Genomic DNA, 19,939 nt, shown 5'->3' with positions numbered 1-19,939 from the left:
AAGTCTGGGCAGCAAGCAGTCTGCTTGACCTACTGCCACTCGATGTCCCACCTTTCCTCCTTACTCTCAGAATTGTCCCAAGGAGGATGAAAACAGAACACAGCCACTAAACCAAGATTAGGATGCTGGGAAGACAGGTAGACTGCTACACAAAGCAAAAAACATGAAGCAAGAGGGGAAAATAAAATAAGGGTTAAACTATGCAATTATACTGCCAATTTAGAAAGACATTATAATCCACACTAAATGAACATACAACTCATCCAGCTCCCTTCCTCCACAAGACATTTTAATGCAGGAAGCAAAATACTATATCCTCCTTGTGGTAAGCACTGTTAGTATTCAACACTTTCATACTGATGGGGCATCATATAAAAACAAAGTCATATACTTTTGCATAAATCAATAAAAAGTCAATATAATGGCAAAATCAGAAAGAAAAATTCTAGTTTCTCCACAAAATACAAAAATATTTAAGATTGTTAAGTGAAATGTTTGCTGCCAAATTAAAAACAAATCATCCCAATACAGGATGTTCAAAAGCCTAATTCATAAAAAAGACAAATTTATTCTGTATTTAATAAAATGTTTATTTGGGATAACATAAGTCATGCAAGAGCTCAGTTAAAAAAAAAAAAAAGAATATAAGGAATGGTAATTGGTATTGTCAATTTAAAAAAATTGTAAATCACTTTACCACCCAAGAGTGATAGGAAAAACCGTTTGAATTTGAGCAAGGACATGGTTGTGGGAATCTTTTGGGAACTGCTGAGAGATAACAAATTGTGTTCTGTTCCTAAGAGGAATAGAGTCTCATATCTAAAGTAATCATTACAGTCCCTCCCATCACACACTGGGAGGGCAAGCAGTCTAGAGCCCCTGCCCATTAATTCTTCGGCTCTCTTGAGATAGTCCCAAACTGAGACTAACAGTCTTAGGGGAGGAGGGCAGGCACCTTTGGCGACTCTTAGTTGACACCCCATCTACATTCAGAACTTTAAAATTTGGTTCTGAAAGACTTGCAAGTCACCATCACTAACCTTAAATGTAGTGTTGTGATGTCCACAGAAGGATTTCCACGGCTGGCAGAAATAAATTTGGACAGATATACAAAATTCAACATAGTGTCTCAGATTTCAAACAAAAATAACTCATCTTTTTGGCAAAAAATAAATATAGTGGAATGCAAGTTTGATAGATGTTAGAATAGATAATCTACCAACTGCCAAGGAGTACAATTTCATTGCAGACACAATCAACAATTTCCAAGAATTTTTAAAAATAAAAAAGTTTGCACTTATTCCTCACAAAAAATCATCACTTTTGGAACTATCCCAATTAAACTACACACTGAATTTATTAATACAGCATTAAGTTTCTTTGTGTAAAAAAATCTTTGTACATAGTAATAAAAAAAGATAAGGCAAGATGCATTAAACAGAAACCTTCTGGTTCTTTTCCTCTGCTTTCTTACGGAGCCACTGATGACTGTCTGCAACAAAAGAGTTAAGTTTCTGATTTTCCGCATCAAGCATCTCATGCCTTTGCTGTGGTTAAGAATTCTGTCCACGCACCCTGAAGGACAGAGGCTGCTGATGGTCTTTGGCACTTACGCTGGCAAACTGAGCTTCTTTCCCTTGAGTACTAGAATTGTAAAGAGAGGAAGAGAAAATGTTACCGATATTGACAACCTCAATTTCCTTTTTCTCATGCTTTGAAGGCTGTCATACACAAGATTCTACCCAATAAATACAGGGATATAAGCAATTACATTAAAAAATATAAATTCAACTAAAAGCACCACCAATTTACATCTACTCTTTGTTATGATTTCCCCCCACATCAACATATATTAAATATGACCTATGAAAGGGGTCTTGAAATTTTGGATATTAAAGTTGGCTGTAGTGGCACATGCTTTGGGGAGGCTGAGGCAGGAAGATGCCAAGTTTGAGGCATCTTAGCAAGAACCTCAGCAACTTAGTAAGACTCTATCTCAAAATAAAAAGTAAAAAGGGCTAGGGACGTAGCTCAGTGGTAGAGTGCCCATAGGTTCAATCCTCACTACCCTCCTACCTACCTACACACACATACACACACACACACACACACACACACGATAAATATGCTCCTTTATGGAACAAATCTACCATGAGGAATGTTACTATACAGCAGGGATACTTAGGTTGGAATCTGTGGTTATAGCTTTAGGTACTCCTGAATTCCCCACAACAATACACATGAATTTGTGTGCATATGTATAAATATATACTTTTTATGAGCAAGGACCACAGTTTTCATCAGATGTTTGTAAAGTTCACATATTTTATATTCATGCAAACATGAAACTATAAATGTATATATAAGGAGGTTGATTTAAGCACAGGATTTTAATAGCAGCAAATTAAAAAAATAAATTATAGTATATACAACACATAATGAAAGTCTATATGGATAATTTCTATTTATTGCATGAAAAAAATGTGACTTGGGAAAAAAGCAGATCACAGAATAGTAAATATAGTTTAAATGAAGTGTCTGCATACACTCAAGAAATATCTGGGGCTGGGGATGTAGCTCAAGCGGTAGCGCGCTCGCCTGGCATGCATGCGGCTCGGGGTTCGATCCTCAGCACCACATACAAAGATGTTGTGTCTGCCGAAAACTAAAAAATAAATATTAAAAAAAAAAAAAAAAAATTCTCTCTCTCTCTCTCTTTTTAAAAAAAAAAAAAAGAAAGAAATATCTAGAATTATGATTACTGAAACGTTAATCAAAGATCTCCATTTTTCAATCCTGAAAATATTTCAATGAAATTGACACAGGCACATTAAAATAAACTGGAATAACAATATGGAACTTATATATTAAGTGTAATATGTCACATATTACAGTTGTTATATTATCATTGCTATATGATTATGTTATGTCTTATATAATTATGTATTATATGTTTTTATCTCAGACAATGGGACAAAATGGGTTAACAGTGATTATCTCTGAGGGGTAGGATCTTGATGACCATCTTTTGAAATTAATTCTAATTTGAATCTTTCATAATGAAAACGTGCCATTTCAGGGGGAAAAAAAAAACAAAAACTGTAGCCAAAGGAAAAAAGGTCCTATATATCAGACCCAAAGCCCTGATCTTGAATTTTATTTGACAACCATGAAAAGGAATTTTCCTGAAGCCAGTTCTGTTCTGAGAGTCACAGTGTCAGATGAGCAGAGATGGACAAGGGAAATGGTAAGCAAGCTCCCAATAGAGGATGTGCCTACAGGAACCATGAAGGCCAGACCCAACCTACCTTTTGTGATGTACAAGTAGAAGAAGTCGCAGTATAGAATGGTCTGGACTACACCAGCCACTACAGCAATAAGGTCAAAGAAGCCCTCAAAATAGAAGCGCCAGATCCAATTGACAAGATACAAAGCACGGTAGAGGCCCAGGAAGAACAGGTAGTGGGTAGTGATGGTCTCAGCCTCCCCAGTCTTGCTGATCATAAAGAGCTGTGGAAGAATGGCCACTGATTCAAGGTAGATGGAGAAGGTCCATAAAATCTGGAAGAGAAAGGGCAAACTTCAGTCAGGATTTAGTGCCCACCATGTTTTCAGGGGAAATACTCTTGCTTTATTATAGAGTTGCTTAAAGAATAAGAAGTCTGGGTATGGGCATCTCGGCCTCAAATAGCAGCATGGTGACTACATACATCACAGATAGTTAAGCAACATTTTAGAGGCAGGGCACTGCCCAAGATAAGCTGGGTAACTTGGACACCTTTACCTCTGAATTTTCACTACCTTGTCTAACACCTTATTTTTCCCTGTATAACATTCTATGAATCTACATGTAAGATGTTCCTCCTGGACAAGCATGTTTTACTCCAAATCTAGAGTCTCCAATCAGCCCTGATTTCTGCCACAGTTAATAATTCCAATAGTTCACTGGGCACAGTGGCTCACACCTGTTGTAATCTCAGCAATTCAGGAGGCTGAAGCAAGAAGATCACAAGTTCAAGGTCAGCCTCAGCAACTCCATGAGACCCTGTCCCAAATAAAAAGTAAAATGGTGGGGCTGGGATTGTGGCTCAGCAGTAGAGTGCTCACCTAGCACAGGGGGGACCCGGGTCTGATCCTCAACACCACATAAAAATAAAGGCATTGTGTTATGTCCATCTACACCAAAAAAATAAATATTAAAAAAAAAAAAAAAAGTAAAATGGGCTAGAGATGAAGCTGAGTGGTAAAGTGCTTCCCTGGGTTCCATCCCCAAAATGAAAGAAAAAAAAAATATATTGATAACTGTGTTCCTTATACCTCATCACTGCTGTTTTTCCTTACCAATTGATCTTTTCCAGACTCCTATATTTTTCACTTACAGGTGACCTCTGACATAAATTTGACTTATAATTTATTATTTTATGATTGTGTGAAAGCAATACACACTCAGTAGAATGATACTGTGAATTTTGATCTTTTCTTAGACTACTGATATGCACTATGACACTCTGCTTTAATGTTGGGCAGCAGCAGCAGCCTCACCAGTAAACCACACCATCCAAGGGGACACAATCAACATTCTAAAATGTACCATATGTTGCTAAGCTGATTTCCGGTAGGTTAGATGTTATTAAATACTTTTTCAACTTACAAGGGGTTTATCAGGATACAACCCCATCATAAGTCAAGGACTTATATTTTTTTATTAGTCTTCAGGCTTTCAGGAGTAGCTAAATCAAAGGGTTCAGAAACTGGAAGTGTAATTATGAAAACTCTGTCCGATGTGGTACTTTACTCATGTTGACAAAAGAAGGACTTATAAGTAGTCTAGGCACTCCCAGCACTTATCAGACAACCAAGAGCACTGCAGACTTCTTATTCTTTAATAAACACCAAGGTGCTAATCAGCAGCTCTTCACTGGGAAAGAGGCACTTAGGAACAATTCACTCCACTGTGGTGTAAAGAGCACCATAAATCACTGTCCCTAAGGTAAGAAGTTTAGGAGTGCTGCTTAGGAGATGCACAGACACAAAATCAGTGTGCAACATCCATATGTGGAAAGGAAACAAAACCTAGTCAGAGTAGGGAGAAGACCATGTAATCTTCAAACACAAGGACAGGCAGGGCTCTGTGTTTGGAACCACAGAAGTTAAGATAATAAAACAGTTTTGAGTTCTTTCTCAAGGACAGTCAGGGGATAAGCTGTCAACAGATACCCAAATACTTGCATGCTTTAATTCCTGTCTATAATATATTTACACCAAATAGTTCATGTTGCACCAGAAGTTTACCTAAAAAACAAAAACAAAACTCCACATTATCTGCATATAGGTTTATTTCCTTAGAGAACCAGACATGACTACTAAATAACACCTTAACTAACCTCTAAAGGAGAGAAATCGTGATTGACCAGAAATGAGAGTCCTCCCACAGGGACCACCAGAAACTCCACTCGGAAGGTATCATGATTTCCATCATAGGTTGCCTTAAATTTCATGTAGATCAGGTACACCGTGGCATAAGAGCAGGCGATATAGATAAGCTAAAACCAAAAGAAAAATACCAGGTTGTCAATACATTGCAATTGTTTCAACTCCTCAGCTTTCTACATCACCTCTTGCTTTGTTTGTTTTTGTTTTTAATTTAAACATAGTAAAACTCACTTTGGGGAGATGTATACTTCTGAGTGATATAAACAGGAAATTTTATCCATTAAACTCAAAATTCCATCATCCTGTCTTTGTACAAAGTCAAGCCTCTCCAGGCTTCACCTTTAATCATCCCTGTCCCACTTTGCCTTTTCTAGAATGCCACATAAATGAAGTCAGATAGCATGTTGCCTTTTGCATGTGGCTTCATTCAGTTAGCACAATGCATCTGAAAGCCAACAAACTAGTTGTTTCCCATCCTCCACTGTCTGGGGATTGAACTCAGGGATGTTCTACCACTGAGCCACACCCCCAGCTATTTATTTTGAGACAGGATCTAACGAAGTTGCTCAAGCTGGCTTTGAATCTGCCATTCTCCTGCCTCAGCCTTCTGAGTAGCTGGGATTATAGGACTGGCCACTGTGTCCAGCATAGCATATATTAATAATCCATTTTATTGATGAGTACTGGCCCATTGTGAGGGCACATCATAAGTTGTCTATTCACTCGCCAGTTAGAGGACAGCTAGATGGTTTCCAGTGTGGAAGGGTGGTGGACAACGCTGCTATCAACATGTTACAGCCTTCTATGAGAACATAACTTTTCATTTCTCTTGGTTTTATATCTAGCAGTGGGTTTGTTGGGTCAAATGTTAACTGTTAAGTTTCACTTTTTAAGAAACTGCCAAAGAAATAAACTTTAATCTCATCTTACTATTACAGCAGATTAAAGAAAAAAAAAAGTTCAATGCAGTTCAAAATCCATGAACTTCCTTCTAGCATAACATTATTCCTTAGCTAGCATTTTTGTAAAGAAAAGATGCAATGCAATTCAAGTTAAACTCTGCCATGATGATTTACATAAAATTATGTTACTTTTAACACTGAACATTTGGAAAATTGTTATGAAATGGTTTGGTAACATAACAAAAGCAAAACCTAAAGTTAATGATAATTTGGAAAACACTGCTGCCTCTAAGGGAATGATTTTGTGCACATGGCAGTATAACTGCTCAAGGACTTACAATTAAGTTATGTGTTCTTTCATCTTTAAAAGGTCAAATATCATCTAGTCACCTGACCAAGGAAAAAGGTCTGATATGCTGAAATTACATCAATTTTCAAATTGCAGAAATTTAGGCTCAGGAATCAACAGCAGATTTAGTGCATAGAGACAACTGGGATAGGGACCACCCTGCTTGGTACTACTTCTCCTTAGGAAATATGACTTGAAAAACAATTAGAAAAACATTTGGGCAAACTACTTAACAGGAAAATGAGAGCAATCATCAAGCCTTCATATGCCTAAAAAAAATGTAAACAACCCACAAAGACATTAAAGAGTCCCTGGTATATTATGCAGTTATATTTGAAAGTAAACAGTCAACACTATTCAAATTGTCAGTCATAATCATACACATGCATAAATAAAGTACATATACATGTGCATTTACACTGTGCCCTCTTCTGGCACATATGCAGAAGAGGCTCCTGGCAGCCAGGGGCTCCAGCAAGCCAGGTAGAGCCAGGGAGGTTCGGTCCATCCAGGCCTTAGCAGCCACTGGGAAACAACAGCTGCTTGTCTCCTCTCACTAGTGCTTAAAGTTCAAGTAAAACATGAGGATGTACAACTTGGGTCTAACTCCACCAGCTTTCAGGACACAATGCTTGGGAATTACAATCAAGCAAACCAGAAGGATTCCTCTGAAAGGTGGTATCCTAAAGAGGAGGTGGAGGATTCTGGCTCAAATACCTTTAATGCCTGCAGTTTCAGTTTGCCCGGGCACCAAGCAGGGACTTAGCTATTTTTAAGACAGTTGATTGTTTCCTGATTACTAGGTTTCCATTGCTTAGTAAAGAATGCAATGATTACAGGTGACTCAAATTTGCTTTTTTTCCCCCTTCCTTCTTTTTTTTGAGGTACTGGGGATTGATACTGTATCCTGCCGCTGTGTTAAACTAATTAGTTCTAGTAGTTTTTTATAGGTTCTGTAGGATTTCTTATACAGGTGATCACATCATTTGCAGATAAAAAGTTTTACTACTTCTTTTCCAATTTGTATGTATGTTCTATTATTTTATTGCAACAATTAGAACCTCCACTATTTTGACTAGAAGTGATAAGATGGAACATCTTTGTCTTTATTATCTTTGCTATATCCCAAGACATTTTTACATTTTATTTTGATTCAGGGTCTTGCTAAGTTGCTCAGGCTGGCCTCAAACTTGCAATCCTCCTGCCTCAACCTCCAAGAGCTAGAATTAGGCCATGGCACCAAGTCAAATTTGATTTTTAGTAAAGAACACAAATTCAAATATTGCTTTGTTTATTTTAATAGTGCTTAAAATACACATTTGAACACAATGTGCTGGGGGGACACTTACTGAAATTCCACACCAACAGGCTTCAACTTAAATATTACTTTCTTAGGTGTAGCTATAACCAAATAACTAGAACAATGTCCAGCATCCAAGTGCTGATTTTGTAGAATGAATGAATGAAAGAAATCAGACACCTATTACACATCCTGAAAATCTCTCTACTTTTCCTTCATTGCGTCCATCACAAATTGCAGTCATTTATTTAGTGCTGGGATGATCTGCCTCTTCTCCCCCACCAGACTATAAGACTTGCTTATTTTTCAAATCAAATGCTCAGTGCCTAATTCTGTAGGTATTTATAGCACAAGCTCAATGACTGTGGAAAAGAACTGAGGCAGTGCTTCCTCAAGTGTGGACTATGCAGGGGTATGCAGCATTTTGTATTTTAATAGTTACTAATTTGCTTTAACATGAATTAAAAGAAATATAAAAGGACACCAAAGGTGTCATGGATATGAATGCTTGGGACAAGTTAAAAGGTTTAAAACATATTAAGTAAATTGTGGTGCAGACATTATTTAAGCATGACAAAATAAACAATGAGAGCACAAACACAGAAGTTTAGGAAAAACTAAGTGGAAAAAAGAAAAAAAGTGCAAGATTATACGTAGCAGCGAAACAAGACTCTACAACCAGAAGTTCCAACTTTAATTCCTCATTATGTACTGACTTGCTAAGTTCCTCTGGGAAGTCTATGATTTCCCAGTGCTTGAAAATATAATAGTCATCCCTCTTTCTTACAGGGTTATCAAGAGCTTTAGAAGCTCTATCATATTTAAGAAACTTAAATTTAAAAATCTCTAAGTAAAAGTACTTTAAATGATTGTTTTGAAACAGAAAAGTAAGATTAATGATAACTATTTCAAGTTATACACACAAGGTGGTCTAAAAGTTTTTAAGAACACAACAGCATATTTAGATAGTATTCTTGGAGATTTTTAATTAAAAAAACACAAGCTCCCAGATATTCAGGAGGCTGAGGCAAGAAGACCACAAGTTCAAGGCCAGTCTAAGCAACTCTGACCTTGTTTCAAAATAAAAAATAAAAAGAACCAGGGAAGCAGGGTGTGGTGGCATATGCCTATAATCTCAGCAGCTTAGGAGGCTGAAGCAGGAAGATCACAAGTTTGAGGCCAGCCTCAGCAACTTAGTGAGTCCTGTCTTAAAATAAAAAATAAAAGAACTGGGGATGAATAATTCCCCAAGCTCAATCCCTAGTACCCCAAAACTAAACCAAAAAAAAAAAAAAAAGAAAAGAAAAAAAAAAAACTGACATAAATTGACAGCTTCCATAGATCTGTATATTACAGATAAAATACATCCTACCAGATGCCATACCATACCTTCATAGATGTATTATATAATGAAATAAATGAAGTAAAAAGATCCAGGTAACGAGTTGTAAAGACCAGTGCAAACAGAAGCTGGCTTTTCCCAGAAATACCTAAAGAAACAAAAGTAAAGTATTAGAAAAGCCCTGGAGAGCTTTACAACTGCTGAGATCACACTGTGCAGATAGGGAAAGTGAACACTTGGGGGTCAAAGACTGAGCTTTGGGGATGAGTAAACAAGAGCAGTTTCAATTTTCTTTCCTTTGACAACTCTTAACCACACTCCTTTCCCGCCCCATCTTTATTTTTATCTATTTATTTATTTTCATGTGGTGCTGAGGCTCAAACTCAGTGCCTCACATATGCTAGGCAAGCACTCTACCACTGAGCCACAACCCCCCCACCCCCGCCAAACACACTCCTTTTGGAAGGCTCTATCAACTTTGTCTTACTATGACTGGTAACTTAGGAAAATGACTTTGTTACACCATTTCCAACTTACCTAGACATATTCTTCAAATGAACATTAACATTATACTTCTCAAATATGTCACCTTAGGTAGGAATAAATTTCTTTTAATAATTGTGCTGTTTGTGTTATAACTTGTCTTTACCTTCAGATCTTTCTTTCCACTTAAAAAGTATATATCCATGATGATAAATCTCTTGAGTATAGAGTTAGAATTTACTCTGATTAAGGAGATGAGGATTCAACTGAGGAACACTGTTTTAGGTAAGAATCTGAGCAATAACCCTGCATCCTCTGGAAAAAAATGGCATGACCTCCCAAGGTGATTACTTTGCTGAAAACAGCATTTACTTGGATGTACTGATTTTCAGAAACTCCATCATTTAAGATCCATCACACAACCAATCTGATATTTGTTTAAACATGTTCCTGGATGCTATGATAAACACAAGAGTAGGAACCTACAACTACAGGCAGTCTTCAAAAGTGTCTAACTTTGGCATAACTTGAAACTGTTTTCATTTCTACCACCAACCCATCTCCAAAGCAGTACATCCACACTCGCTGAGAGAGAATAGTTCACATGGCTTTTCTGACATCTACATTTGACCAAATGTTTATGTGACAAATGGTGTGAACTATGGAGACTGGGCAAATCCTTTAAGGAAACTGGAAGCTGATTAGACACCAGAATCTACCCACCCTCATCTATAATGCAAAACTTCATATCATTACACATCTCAAATGTCACTGCATTTAAGTCATCAGCAACACTCCTCTGGAACATGAAAATTACATTGTTTTTCAATGCTTTTTATAAGCATTTGCAGCTTGCTAAAATTAAGCACCTGGATTAAGAATGTTACTTTTTAAATGTAAGTAACTGCAGCTCCAGCCTATACACAAAGCAATCAAAATTTAGAAAAAGATGATTCTGTCTTTCCAAATTGATCAACAGAAACCCATTTTGAGGGTCAAAGGCGATGCAGGCTATAAGGTGCTTTGTTTAGTCTTTCCTCAGTAATAGAGACCCTTTTTTTTTTTCTATCAGAGATCAATGTTCCAAAGGATAAACAATGAAGTTGGTACTAAAAACTGGAAAGAGAATACAAGATGTGGAAAGAAAAGGGAGCAGACAGCTCACATTTGGTATCTGTTGAAGACATTTGCTATGTGGCTCATTCTAATATTTTAAATTAAAACTTACAGGATAGAGATGGGTACGGAGATTTGGAAGCCAAGCAGACTTAAGTCTTCTTTTCAGCATTCCAAACTAAAAACTTAGAACCATCATATAGCTCAGATCCTTCCCCTTTGTAACCCAATTCACCTATCACCTCCCCTGGGAGGTCATCTCTGAGATGCCCTTCTTCAATGGTTGGCATTCATTCAGCAGGCATACAATGGGAACTCCTTCATATCAACTGCTGGGCTTCCTCTTATTAGAGAGCTATAAAGATACATTGTGATGACCTGGTTCCTGCCTCTCCTCTCCCGCCAAACTCCCACCTGACACAGAAATCTCTAAAGGTTGGGGTCATACCTTATTCCATTTTATATTTCCTGTGCTGGGCACTGGGCCTGACCCACAGCAGGGTCCAGAAAATATTTCCATGTCATGTGGGAAATTCTCGAGTGGTATTTTGGGATAATACTTCTGAAGAATTTCCAAGTCCCACTGTGTCTCTATGACTATAAACAGACAATGTGCTATATAAGTTCTGCCCTAATTTACTACCAGCTAGAGGGTGGGAAAGACCCCAGGGTGAGCATGGAACCGAGGAGACAGGTCCTGTTCCATGCAAGAACCAGCATGCTGGGAACTGAATAGTTCTACACAGTTCTCCCTAGCCTGAATCTTTTTTTTGCTTTTTTCTTTCGGATACTGACAGAACTTTTATTTTATTCATTTACATGCAGTGTTGAGAATCAAACCCACTGCCTCATGTATGCTAGGCAAGCGCTCTACCACTGAGCCACAACTGCAGCCCTCTAGTCTGAATCTTGATTAACAAGTAGCAGCTTTACCCTTTAAAATTGCAAAACTGTCCTGAATTCCCAGAAAGGCAGACATACCAGGTGAAGACAGAAGGGAATGGGGCAGAAATCACCTGGTCATGTGAAATAACTGCTAAAGTCAGAATGGCTACCTCCCTGTTTTATTTTTATTTTTTATTTATTTTTTTTTGGGGGGGGATGGTACTGAGATGGAACCCAGGGCCTCATGCCTTCAAGACAAGCACTCTAACATTGACCTGTACCCCCAGCTAATACCTCCTTGCTAAGACTGTATCATGTAACATGTACTTATAGAATATTCAACTGTAAAGGTTTCAGAAACTGGCGTCCTAATACAAAATGCACCAAGTTACACATTCAGGAGAATAACTTGCCAAATGGAAATAATTCATTAAATTTAACACCATTCTGGTCTTTTCCCACAGGGTCAAGTGAAGTTTACAAAAGCCTATAACTATGTACCTCATTGTATGTTATTATACTGCAAGTGAAAAGCGTCTTTCCTTACATTTCTATTGGTTGGATAGATTCCTCAACCAAAAAAAAAAAAAAAAGTCCAGGAATTGTTCTCCTGTAATAGCAGGGATACAACAAAGCAATGCAAGTCAGACCACAGGACAGTCCTCAGGGCAGCACTGCAACTGTGCTCCTATCCACTCTCAAAGGATCTGGATGTTCCCTGGAATTCTTGGCTTAGTGGTTAAGAACAACCTCTTAACAAGGCTTTTTTCCCTTATTACAGAATGTGACTTAGGAAAAATGAGGCTTTGGATCTAGAGCATCTAGGTTCAAACTCAGCCACTTGTGGTACAGGCTCCATTATATATCACCCTGACCTTATTTTTTTTTAATTGGTTGTTCAAAATATTACAAATCTCTTGACATATCATATTTCATACATTAAATTCAAGTGGATTATGAACTCCCATTTTTACCCCAAATACAGATTGCAGAATCACATCGGTTACACATCCACATTTTTATATAATGCCCTATTAGTAACTGTTGTATTCTGCTACCTTTCCTATCCTCTACTATCCCCCCTCCCCTCCTATCTTCTCTCTCTATCCCATCTACTATAATTCATTTCCCTCCTTGTTTATTTTCCCCATTCCCCTCACAACCTCTTATATGTAATTTTGTATAACATTGAGGGTCTCCCTCCATTTCCATGCAATTTCCCTTTTCTCTCCCTTTCCCTCTCACCTCATGTCTCTGTTTAATGTTAATCTTTTCTTCCTGCTCTTTCTCCCTGCTCTGTTCTTAGTTGCTCTCCTTATATCAAAGAAGACATTTGGCATTTATTTTTTAGGGATTGGCTAGCTTCACTTAGCATAATCTGCTCTAATGCCATCCATTTCCCTGCAAATTCAATGATTTTGTCATTTTTTAGTGCTGCGTAATACTCCATGGTGTATAAATGCCACATTTTTTTTATCCATTCATCTATTGAAGGGCATCTGGATTGGTTCCACAGTCTAGCAATTGTGAATTGTGCTGCTATGAACATCGATGTGGCAGTATCTCTGTAGTAAGCTCTTTTAAGGTCTTCAGGGAATAGTCCGAGAAGGGCAATGGCTGGGTCAAATGGTGGTTCCATTCCCAGCTTTCCCAGGAATCTCCATACTGCTTTCCAAATTGGCCGCACCAATTTGCAGTCCCACCAGCAATGTACAAGAGTACCCTTTTCCCCACAACCTCGCCAGCACTTGTTGTTTGACTTCTTAATGGCTGCCAATCTTACTGGAGTGAGATGGTATCTTAGGGTGGTTTTGATTTGCATTTCTCTGACTGCTAGAGATGGTGACCATTTTTTCATGTACTTGTTGATTAATTGTATGTCCTCCTCTGAGAAGTGTCTGTTTAGGTCCTTGGCCCATTTGTTGATTGGGTTATTTGTTATCTTATTGTCTAATTTTTTGAGTTCTCTGTATATTCTGGATATTAGGGCTCTATCTGAAGTGTGAGGAGTAAATATTTGTTCCCATGATGTAGGCTCCCTATTTACCTCTCTTATTGTTTCTCTAGCTGAGAAAAAACTTTTCAGTTTAAATCCCATTTGCTGATTCTTGTTATTAACTCTTGTGCTATGGGTGTCCTATTAAGGAATTTGGGGCCCGACCCCACAATATGTAGATCGGAGCCAACTTTTTCTTCTATCAGACGCAGAGTCTCTGATTTGATATCTAGCTCCTTGATCCACTTTGAGTTAACTTTTGTGCATGGCGAGAGGAGGGGATTCAGTTTCATTTTGTTGCATATGGATTTCCAGTTTTCCCAACACCATTTGTTGAAGATGCTATCCTTCCTCCATTGCATGCTTTTAGCTTCTTTATCAAATAAGATAGTTGTAGCTTTGTATCACCCTGACTTTACCCTCTGTATCTGTCAAATGGGGAAAAATTATACTAACTGTGGGAATCAAAAGAGAAGTTAAAGTTTTATAATATAATATACCTGCCATTGCAAATGCTTGAGAAATGACAGCTCATTACATACTGTTGTATCATTTTTTTCTTATTTTCAAAAAAATCCATGTAAATTATTTTATTGAAAATTTCAAGTGGGATAAAATATATGGAATAAAAAGTGAAAAGTCTCTTGAACAACCCTGCCATCTCCATTTTAAGTGTAACTTTTCAAGCTTTTTTCCTATGTGTTTGCATGTTTACTGTTAAAGTGGGGCCAATTTTGAGCCTCCCAACTTGCCTTTTGAACTGAGTACCTCAGATTCATCTTTTCCTATTAATAGGTTTAGCTCTGGCTTATTCTTTATAAATGACTGCATAGTATTCCTCAATGTGGCTATACCACAATTTGTGCAACCACTCCATTATTGTTTATAATTTTTCTTGTTATAAATCCTGCACAAACATCTTTGTATCTGTAGCAATATTTTGTACTTATTTATAAACAACAAACATTTTGTACCCGAATGCCAATTATTCACACACTAATTTCTGTAGTTCAGATTCCCTAGAATTGTTGGAGTAAAAGACATGAACATTTCAAATTTGGTAAATATTGTCAAATATCTCCTAGAAAGAACATGCCAATTTACATATCCATTAACACCAGATGGGAAGGCCCCTTTCTTCATACCTTTCGTACATTAGACCTTTTAAACCTCTCTTAACCTTTTTCTGCCCAGCAGGCATATAAACAGTATTTGCTGTCATTTTAATATCTAACCTCCAAACTTCTAGTGACTGGGCATTCTTTTATGCTTAATTGGTCTTCTACTATTCTGTAAACTGCCAACTTTGTTCATTTTTCTATCTCTACTATTCTGTAAACTGCCAACTTTGTTCATTTTTCTATCAAGTTGTTTTTACCTGTAGGAGTACTTTAATATGGATAGTAACCTTCTGTCGTTTACATATACTACAGATTATTTCTCAGTTGTCTTTAACATTCTGAATTAATAAATTAATCTGGAGGGATGTGTTATCTTGCTTCTTCATCAGTCTGGCGGGGTTCTATCCAGGACCCTGATAAGAATATACATTCAAATCATCTGTATCCATCAGCAAAGTTTTATTCTTTTCTCCAGAGGTCTTGTACACTCCTTTGTGGAAAAGTCAAAGGAGGCATCTCTGGGACCTTTCTTGCTGCTTCAGTTCCATAGGATTTACTGCCCATACAACCACATCTTTTCATACATGTTTTACTATCTCAACTGAACGGCAACTTGACTTCTTCCTTTTTTTTTTTTTTTTTGCTGGGGGGGGGGTGGTGTTGGGGATATAACCCAGGGCATCACACATACTAGGGAAGTATAGTACCACTGCAGCTTTCATAAGAGCAAAATCTTTGATTGCTGCCAGCTGCAGCTCTGAACTCTGTCTCAGAGCCTTGCACACAGTAGGTAGTCGATAAATGCTGAGAGTAATGATTACTCAAGAGACTGGAACTCAAATGGACAGAGGTGACAGCTCCAAGAGGGAGCTGAGAATGCAAACATTTCTTGAAGTATTCAACACCAACAATAAAAGATGAGGTGTTTTCCATTGATATCCAATTATATAAAATGTGGAAACATCATTCTGGCCTGTCATATTTGATAGGGTGAAAAGTTTGCAACCTTCTAACAACTACTAGGAAAGAAGGAAGGAGACTGGGGAGTAAGGCTGGGTCTCAGAAAGACTCCACTGTCATTTATGTTCAGTAGATGCAGCACTGTTAATTATTAATAATATATAAGAAAACTTAGAAAGTCCTTCATCTAAAAACCACAGCTTTCTCTGAGGTTATTCAGGTCAGGGTTTAGGACAACACACACATAAAAGTGACAACTTGAGTATACTATGGATCAAGTTGCAATGGTAGTTCAGGAATAGGAGACATGCTTCATTTGGGCATTCCTCTGTAGTGACAATGGCAGATGCAGACACAAGAGAATGCAGATTCAAAGATTAACTCACTGCCCCCAGTTTAATATAGGTCCTTAAAGGCAACCATTCTGGAATTAGAAATGCCATAAATACCGAACCTCCAGCTTCCTCATAAATCTGCCTCACCCCTTCCTTTAGGGGAAAAAAAGCCCTAAGTTCCTAAAGCTATAGGCATGTTCAAAACAGGTGCTGAAATCCTAAAATGAGCCTCAATACCAGTATTTTCAAAGTGAGAAACACAATCTGGATGTACGTGTCTCCTATTCCAGTTATTTGAGAAACTCTTATCAAGTTCTTACTCCTCCAAATGTCTCTACACAACTTTTATAATTCATAATGGGAAAACAAATCAGTGAATTAAATTTAGCATTTAATTCAGATTAAATGATCTCAGTGATTTTTTACTTTTAAAAGACCAAGAAAACTCATATCAGAATGAAAATCATCCTAAGTCTGCAAATAAGAATAACTTAATAATATCTGAGGAATATTTGGGAACCACATACAAACTAATCTATTTTTCTTTCTTTCTTAGCATTTTAGCTGAAGTACTTTATATTTCTGTTAATGCTCTAAATCTCCCAAATGTAAACAGTGAATATTAAAAAATGACCAACACAGCAAATCTTTTCACTTTATCTTTGTTATTCAAGGTTCGTTTAAGAATTCTATTTCTGGAGTTGTACTAAATTCAATCAAACATCTTAGTTTAGATACACATTTAGGAGATAGCACACTCCAACACTTATCTGCCAGAAGAGAGGATTCTGAGAAACATAAGAAGACATAGAGACACATACAAGGACACTGAAGAAAACTAAAGATTAAAAATGATATCTCAGTGTAATAACAACAACAAAAGAATTTACACTATTGACATCTAATATTTAAACTAGAATTGTTTACCCCGAAGCAGACATTTATTCAAAACTCTTAATTGTGAATTACTGATTGTGTTGCATTCCTGGCTCTATCACTACTTTGCTCACTTCCCCAAGATTCAGTTCCTCTGTTCTCAGAATGGGAATAATGGCACCTACCTCATAAGATTAAAAACCACCTGGGATAAGCTGTATAAAAGCACTTAGCTGACTACTTAGTACATAGCTAGTGCTTAAACGTTAGCTATCATAATCACTGCAATAAATCTGCTACCATTGGAAATCATGCAATTGAGCCTCTCAGCACTATGTAAAAATTGAGAGATCACCTCCATGTCAGACATGGTTTCAGTACATGGACTTTGTGACATCCATTCTGATTGCTCAAAGGTCTTTTTTGGTTTTGCTTACTTCCTGGATCTCAGCTATGTTCCAGGGAGACAGGTGAGGGCTGCAGAAAACAGAGTCAAAAACATGGTGCTACTTCAAATGTGGAGATTTTTATAAATAAACCAGGTAAAGGGAATCTCTGCCACCTGCTTACTTTAAGACACCCATCTTTAACTGCCTCTGAAAAAACTTAAGTTTATGAGTTAATCAAAAGCTATTTCATGTGGCCGAACATCAAAAATAATGCATTTTGAGGCCATAGCATCAAAAATAATGCATTTAAAGAAATTATGTAAAAATTCATAATTCTTAAGCTTTTAGGATTAATTAAGTGTAAAACCCCACGGCTATTATCTAAGAAAGGTTTGTTCACTACCTCCCAGCAATGCTTGTATGAAATGTGTACTCCTGGGGAGGGACTGAGCCAACTCACTGGTGACGTGGAGCCAGGAACTGCAGAAGACCACATGAAACCTCAGCGGTACCCAACGCCACGGTTTTAGGAGAACCACTTATTAGATGGAGGCATTCGGAGTTTGACAAACTAGCTTGCTTCTCAAAGCAGCAAGAATGGCACCAAGAATTTCACTAAGAAGACCCACCTCCCACCGCCCCTCCCTTGGCAGGCATTATTCTGCCAGGACTTGAGTGAAGCCTACACAATTCTAAGCCCAGGCTTGGCTCAATACCCTACAGATTTAATAAGAATCTCAGTCTTTAAACGGGCAGGGTGGAGAGCGAAATGACCTCTCGCACCAACTCCCTGGCCGCCCCACCTCCTCGGGTGGCCTGGCTGCCACGTCAGGCGGAGCCGACGCGGTCCTGCCCATCCTCCTCCCGCCAGTCCCATTGATTCGCGGGCCTCCCACTCGGGACCCTGCCTGAAGAAGCGCCCCAGGAAAGCCCAAGGCGGGAGACACATTTGCTGGACCTCCACTCCCATTACAAACTTTTCAGGCAGAACAAGGGCCGTAAGCAATTCGGCCAGCGCCCCTCCGCCCCAACCACTCAAGTTCGCAAGCGGACCCAGCGCGCTGCGGGGCCCGGCGCTGCACACCCCGGCTCGGCCCAGGCACCAAACAGAGAGGCCGAAGGTTCACGCCAGGCCCGAGCGCCAGGCGAGCCAGCCAGGGGGGTGTGTCGGCCCAGCGCCGTCCCGACGGGTAGCTGGGCAGCGGAAGCCGGCGGGTCCTCCCGGTGACCCGGCCCCGTGTCCCAGCTTTTCGGGGCCTTGCCCGGCCGCTCACCGGCGCAGGAGCGCGTCTTCCAGATCTTCAGCAGCAGGATGACGATGGCCGCCAGGTGGGACAGGTCCCCGGTCAGCCGGAAGATATTCATGGTGGCAGCGGTCGGCGCGGCGCGGCAGCCCCGGGGCTCGGCAGCTCAAGCGGCAGCGGCGGCCCCTGAGAGGAAGCGGCGAAGATGGCGAGAGCGAGCGCGACGTGGCCAGGGACGTGGCCGAACTGCCGTCGCGCGCGCAGGGCAGCTTGGGAGCGCCGGCCGCCCCCGGCTCCGCCCTGGCCCCGCCCCTTAAAGGGGAAGCCCCGGAGCCTCAGGCCCGGCCTGGCAGCTCAAGGGGCGGGCGGCCGAGGACCCCAAGTGCTCGCCCACTTCCTTTTCCCCGGCTTCCGGCCTCCCCTCGGATGCCAGCGATTTCCTTTAATTTTTGAAATGACACACCCCTGGGAGGATTGTCTTTTTTCCCTCCCCCCTACCATTAGTTATAATAGCTCTAACAAGCTTATTGTATGAAAAAGAGGGAAATAATTCGGTATTGCATCTCTCAAGGTCGGCATTAGGGGTGTCGTGGAGGATGCAGCTCATATGGGAGACCAAAGATTTTACCATTCCTGGGGGTGTCTTTAAGAAAGAGAATCCAAGGGGAGCACGGTGGCAGACTCCTGAAATCCCAGCAATTCTGGAGGCTGGGTAGGAGGGTGGAAAGTTCAAGGCCAGCCTCAGTAATTTAATGAGACCCTGTCTCAAAATAAAAAATGAAAAGGTTTGGGGATGTAGCTCAGTGGTAAAGTACCCCTGGATTCAATCCCCAGTCCCCAGTTAAAAAAAAAAAAAAAAAGAGAGAGAGAGAGAGAGAGAGAGAATTCAAATACTCAGCCGTAGAGCACTTTTCAACCTGGGTTCTAGTCCCAGAACTGGGGGAAGGAGGGTAGAAGAAAGGGAATGCAAAATTAGGTAGAAAAGTGAACATTCTCTAGGATGAGAAAAAAGATCCAAGAAATTACAAACAGAACCGAGCTGGCAGACAGGCTCTGCTACATAATTTATAGGACTGGTTCAAAATGAAAACACAAAATTCATAAAAGAGTAAAAGAAAAATGCCCTTAAAAGTTTAACTAAAGTATAAAGCCTTTTCTTCTGCAGTCTCTCAATTTGTAGTGTTTCTTGTTTGCTATTTAAGAAGAAA

At 39.2% G+C, this 19,939-nt stretch overlaps 1 protein-coding gene across 1 annotated transcript; it reads right to left on the bottom strand.

Moving 5' to 3' along the window:
• Positions 1 to 1,464: 1,464 nt before the first annotated feature.
• Positions 1,465 to 18,972, bottom strand: Kdelr2 (KDEL endoplasmic reticulum protein retention receptor 2). The gene is made up of 5 exons (XM_076839947.1): positions 18,762 to 18,972; positions 9,374 to 9,474; positions 5,385 to 5,543; positions 3,309 to 3,561; positions 1,465 to 1,644 (listed from the first exon to the last, which is right to left on the bottom strand). Exons 1-5 carry the CDS (start codon positions 18,850 to 18,852, stop codon positions 1,610 to 1,612), a joined length of 639 nt encoding a protein of 212 aa, XP_076696062.1. The 5' UTR covers positions 18,853 to 18,972; the 3' UTR covers positions 1,465 to 1,609.
• Between the last annotated feature and the right edge of the window lie 967 nt (positions 18,973 to 19,939).

The sequence above is a fragment of the Callospermophilus lateralis genome, chromosome 19, assembly GCF_048772815.1.
Source record: "Callospermophilus lateralis isolate mCalLat2 chromosome 19, mCalLat2.hap1, whole genome shotgun sequence".
Taxonomy (NCBI): domain Eukaryota; kingdom Metazoa; phylum Chordata; class Mammalia; order Rodentia; family Sciuridae; genus Callospermophilus; species Callospermophilus lateralis.
Note: the sequence above shows the minus strand (reverse complement) of the source record. Positions and strands in the feature narration are given on the sequence as shown.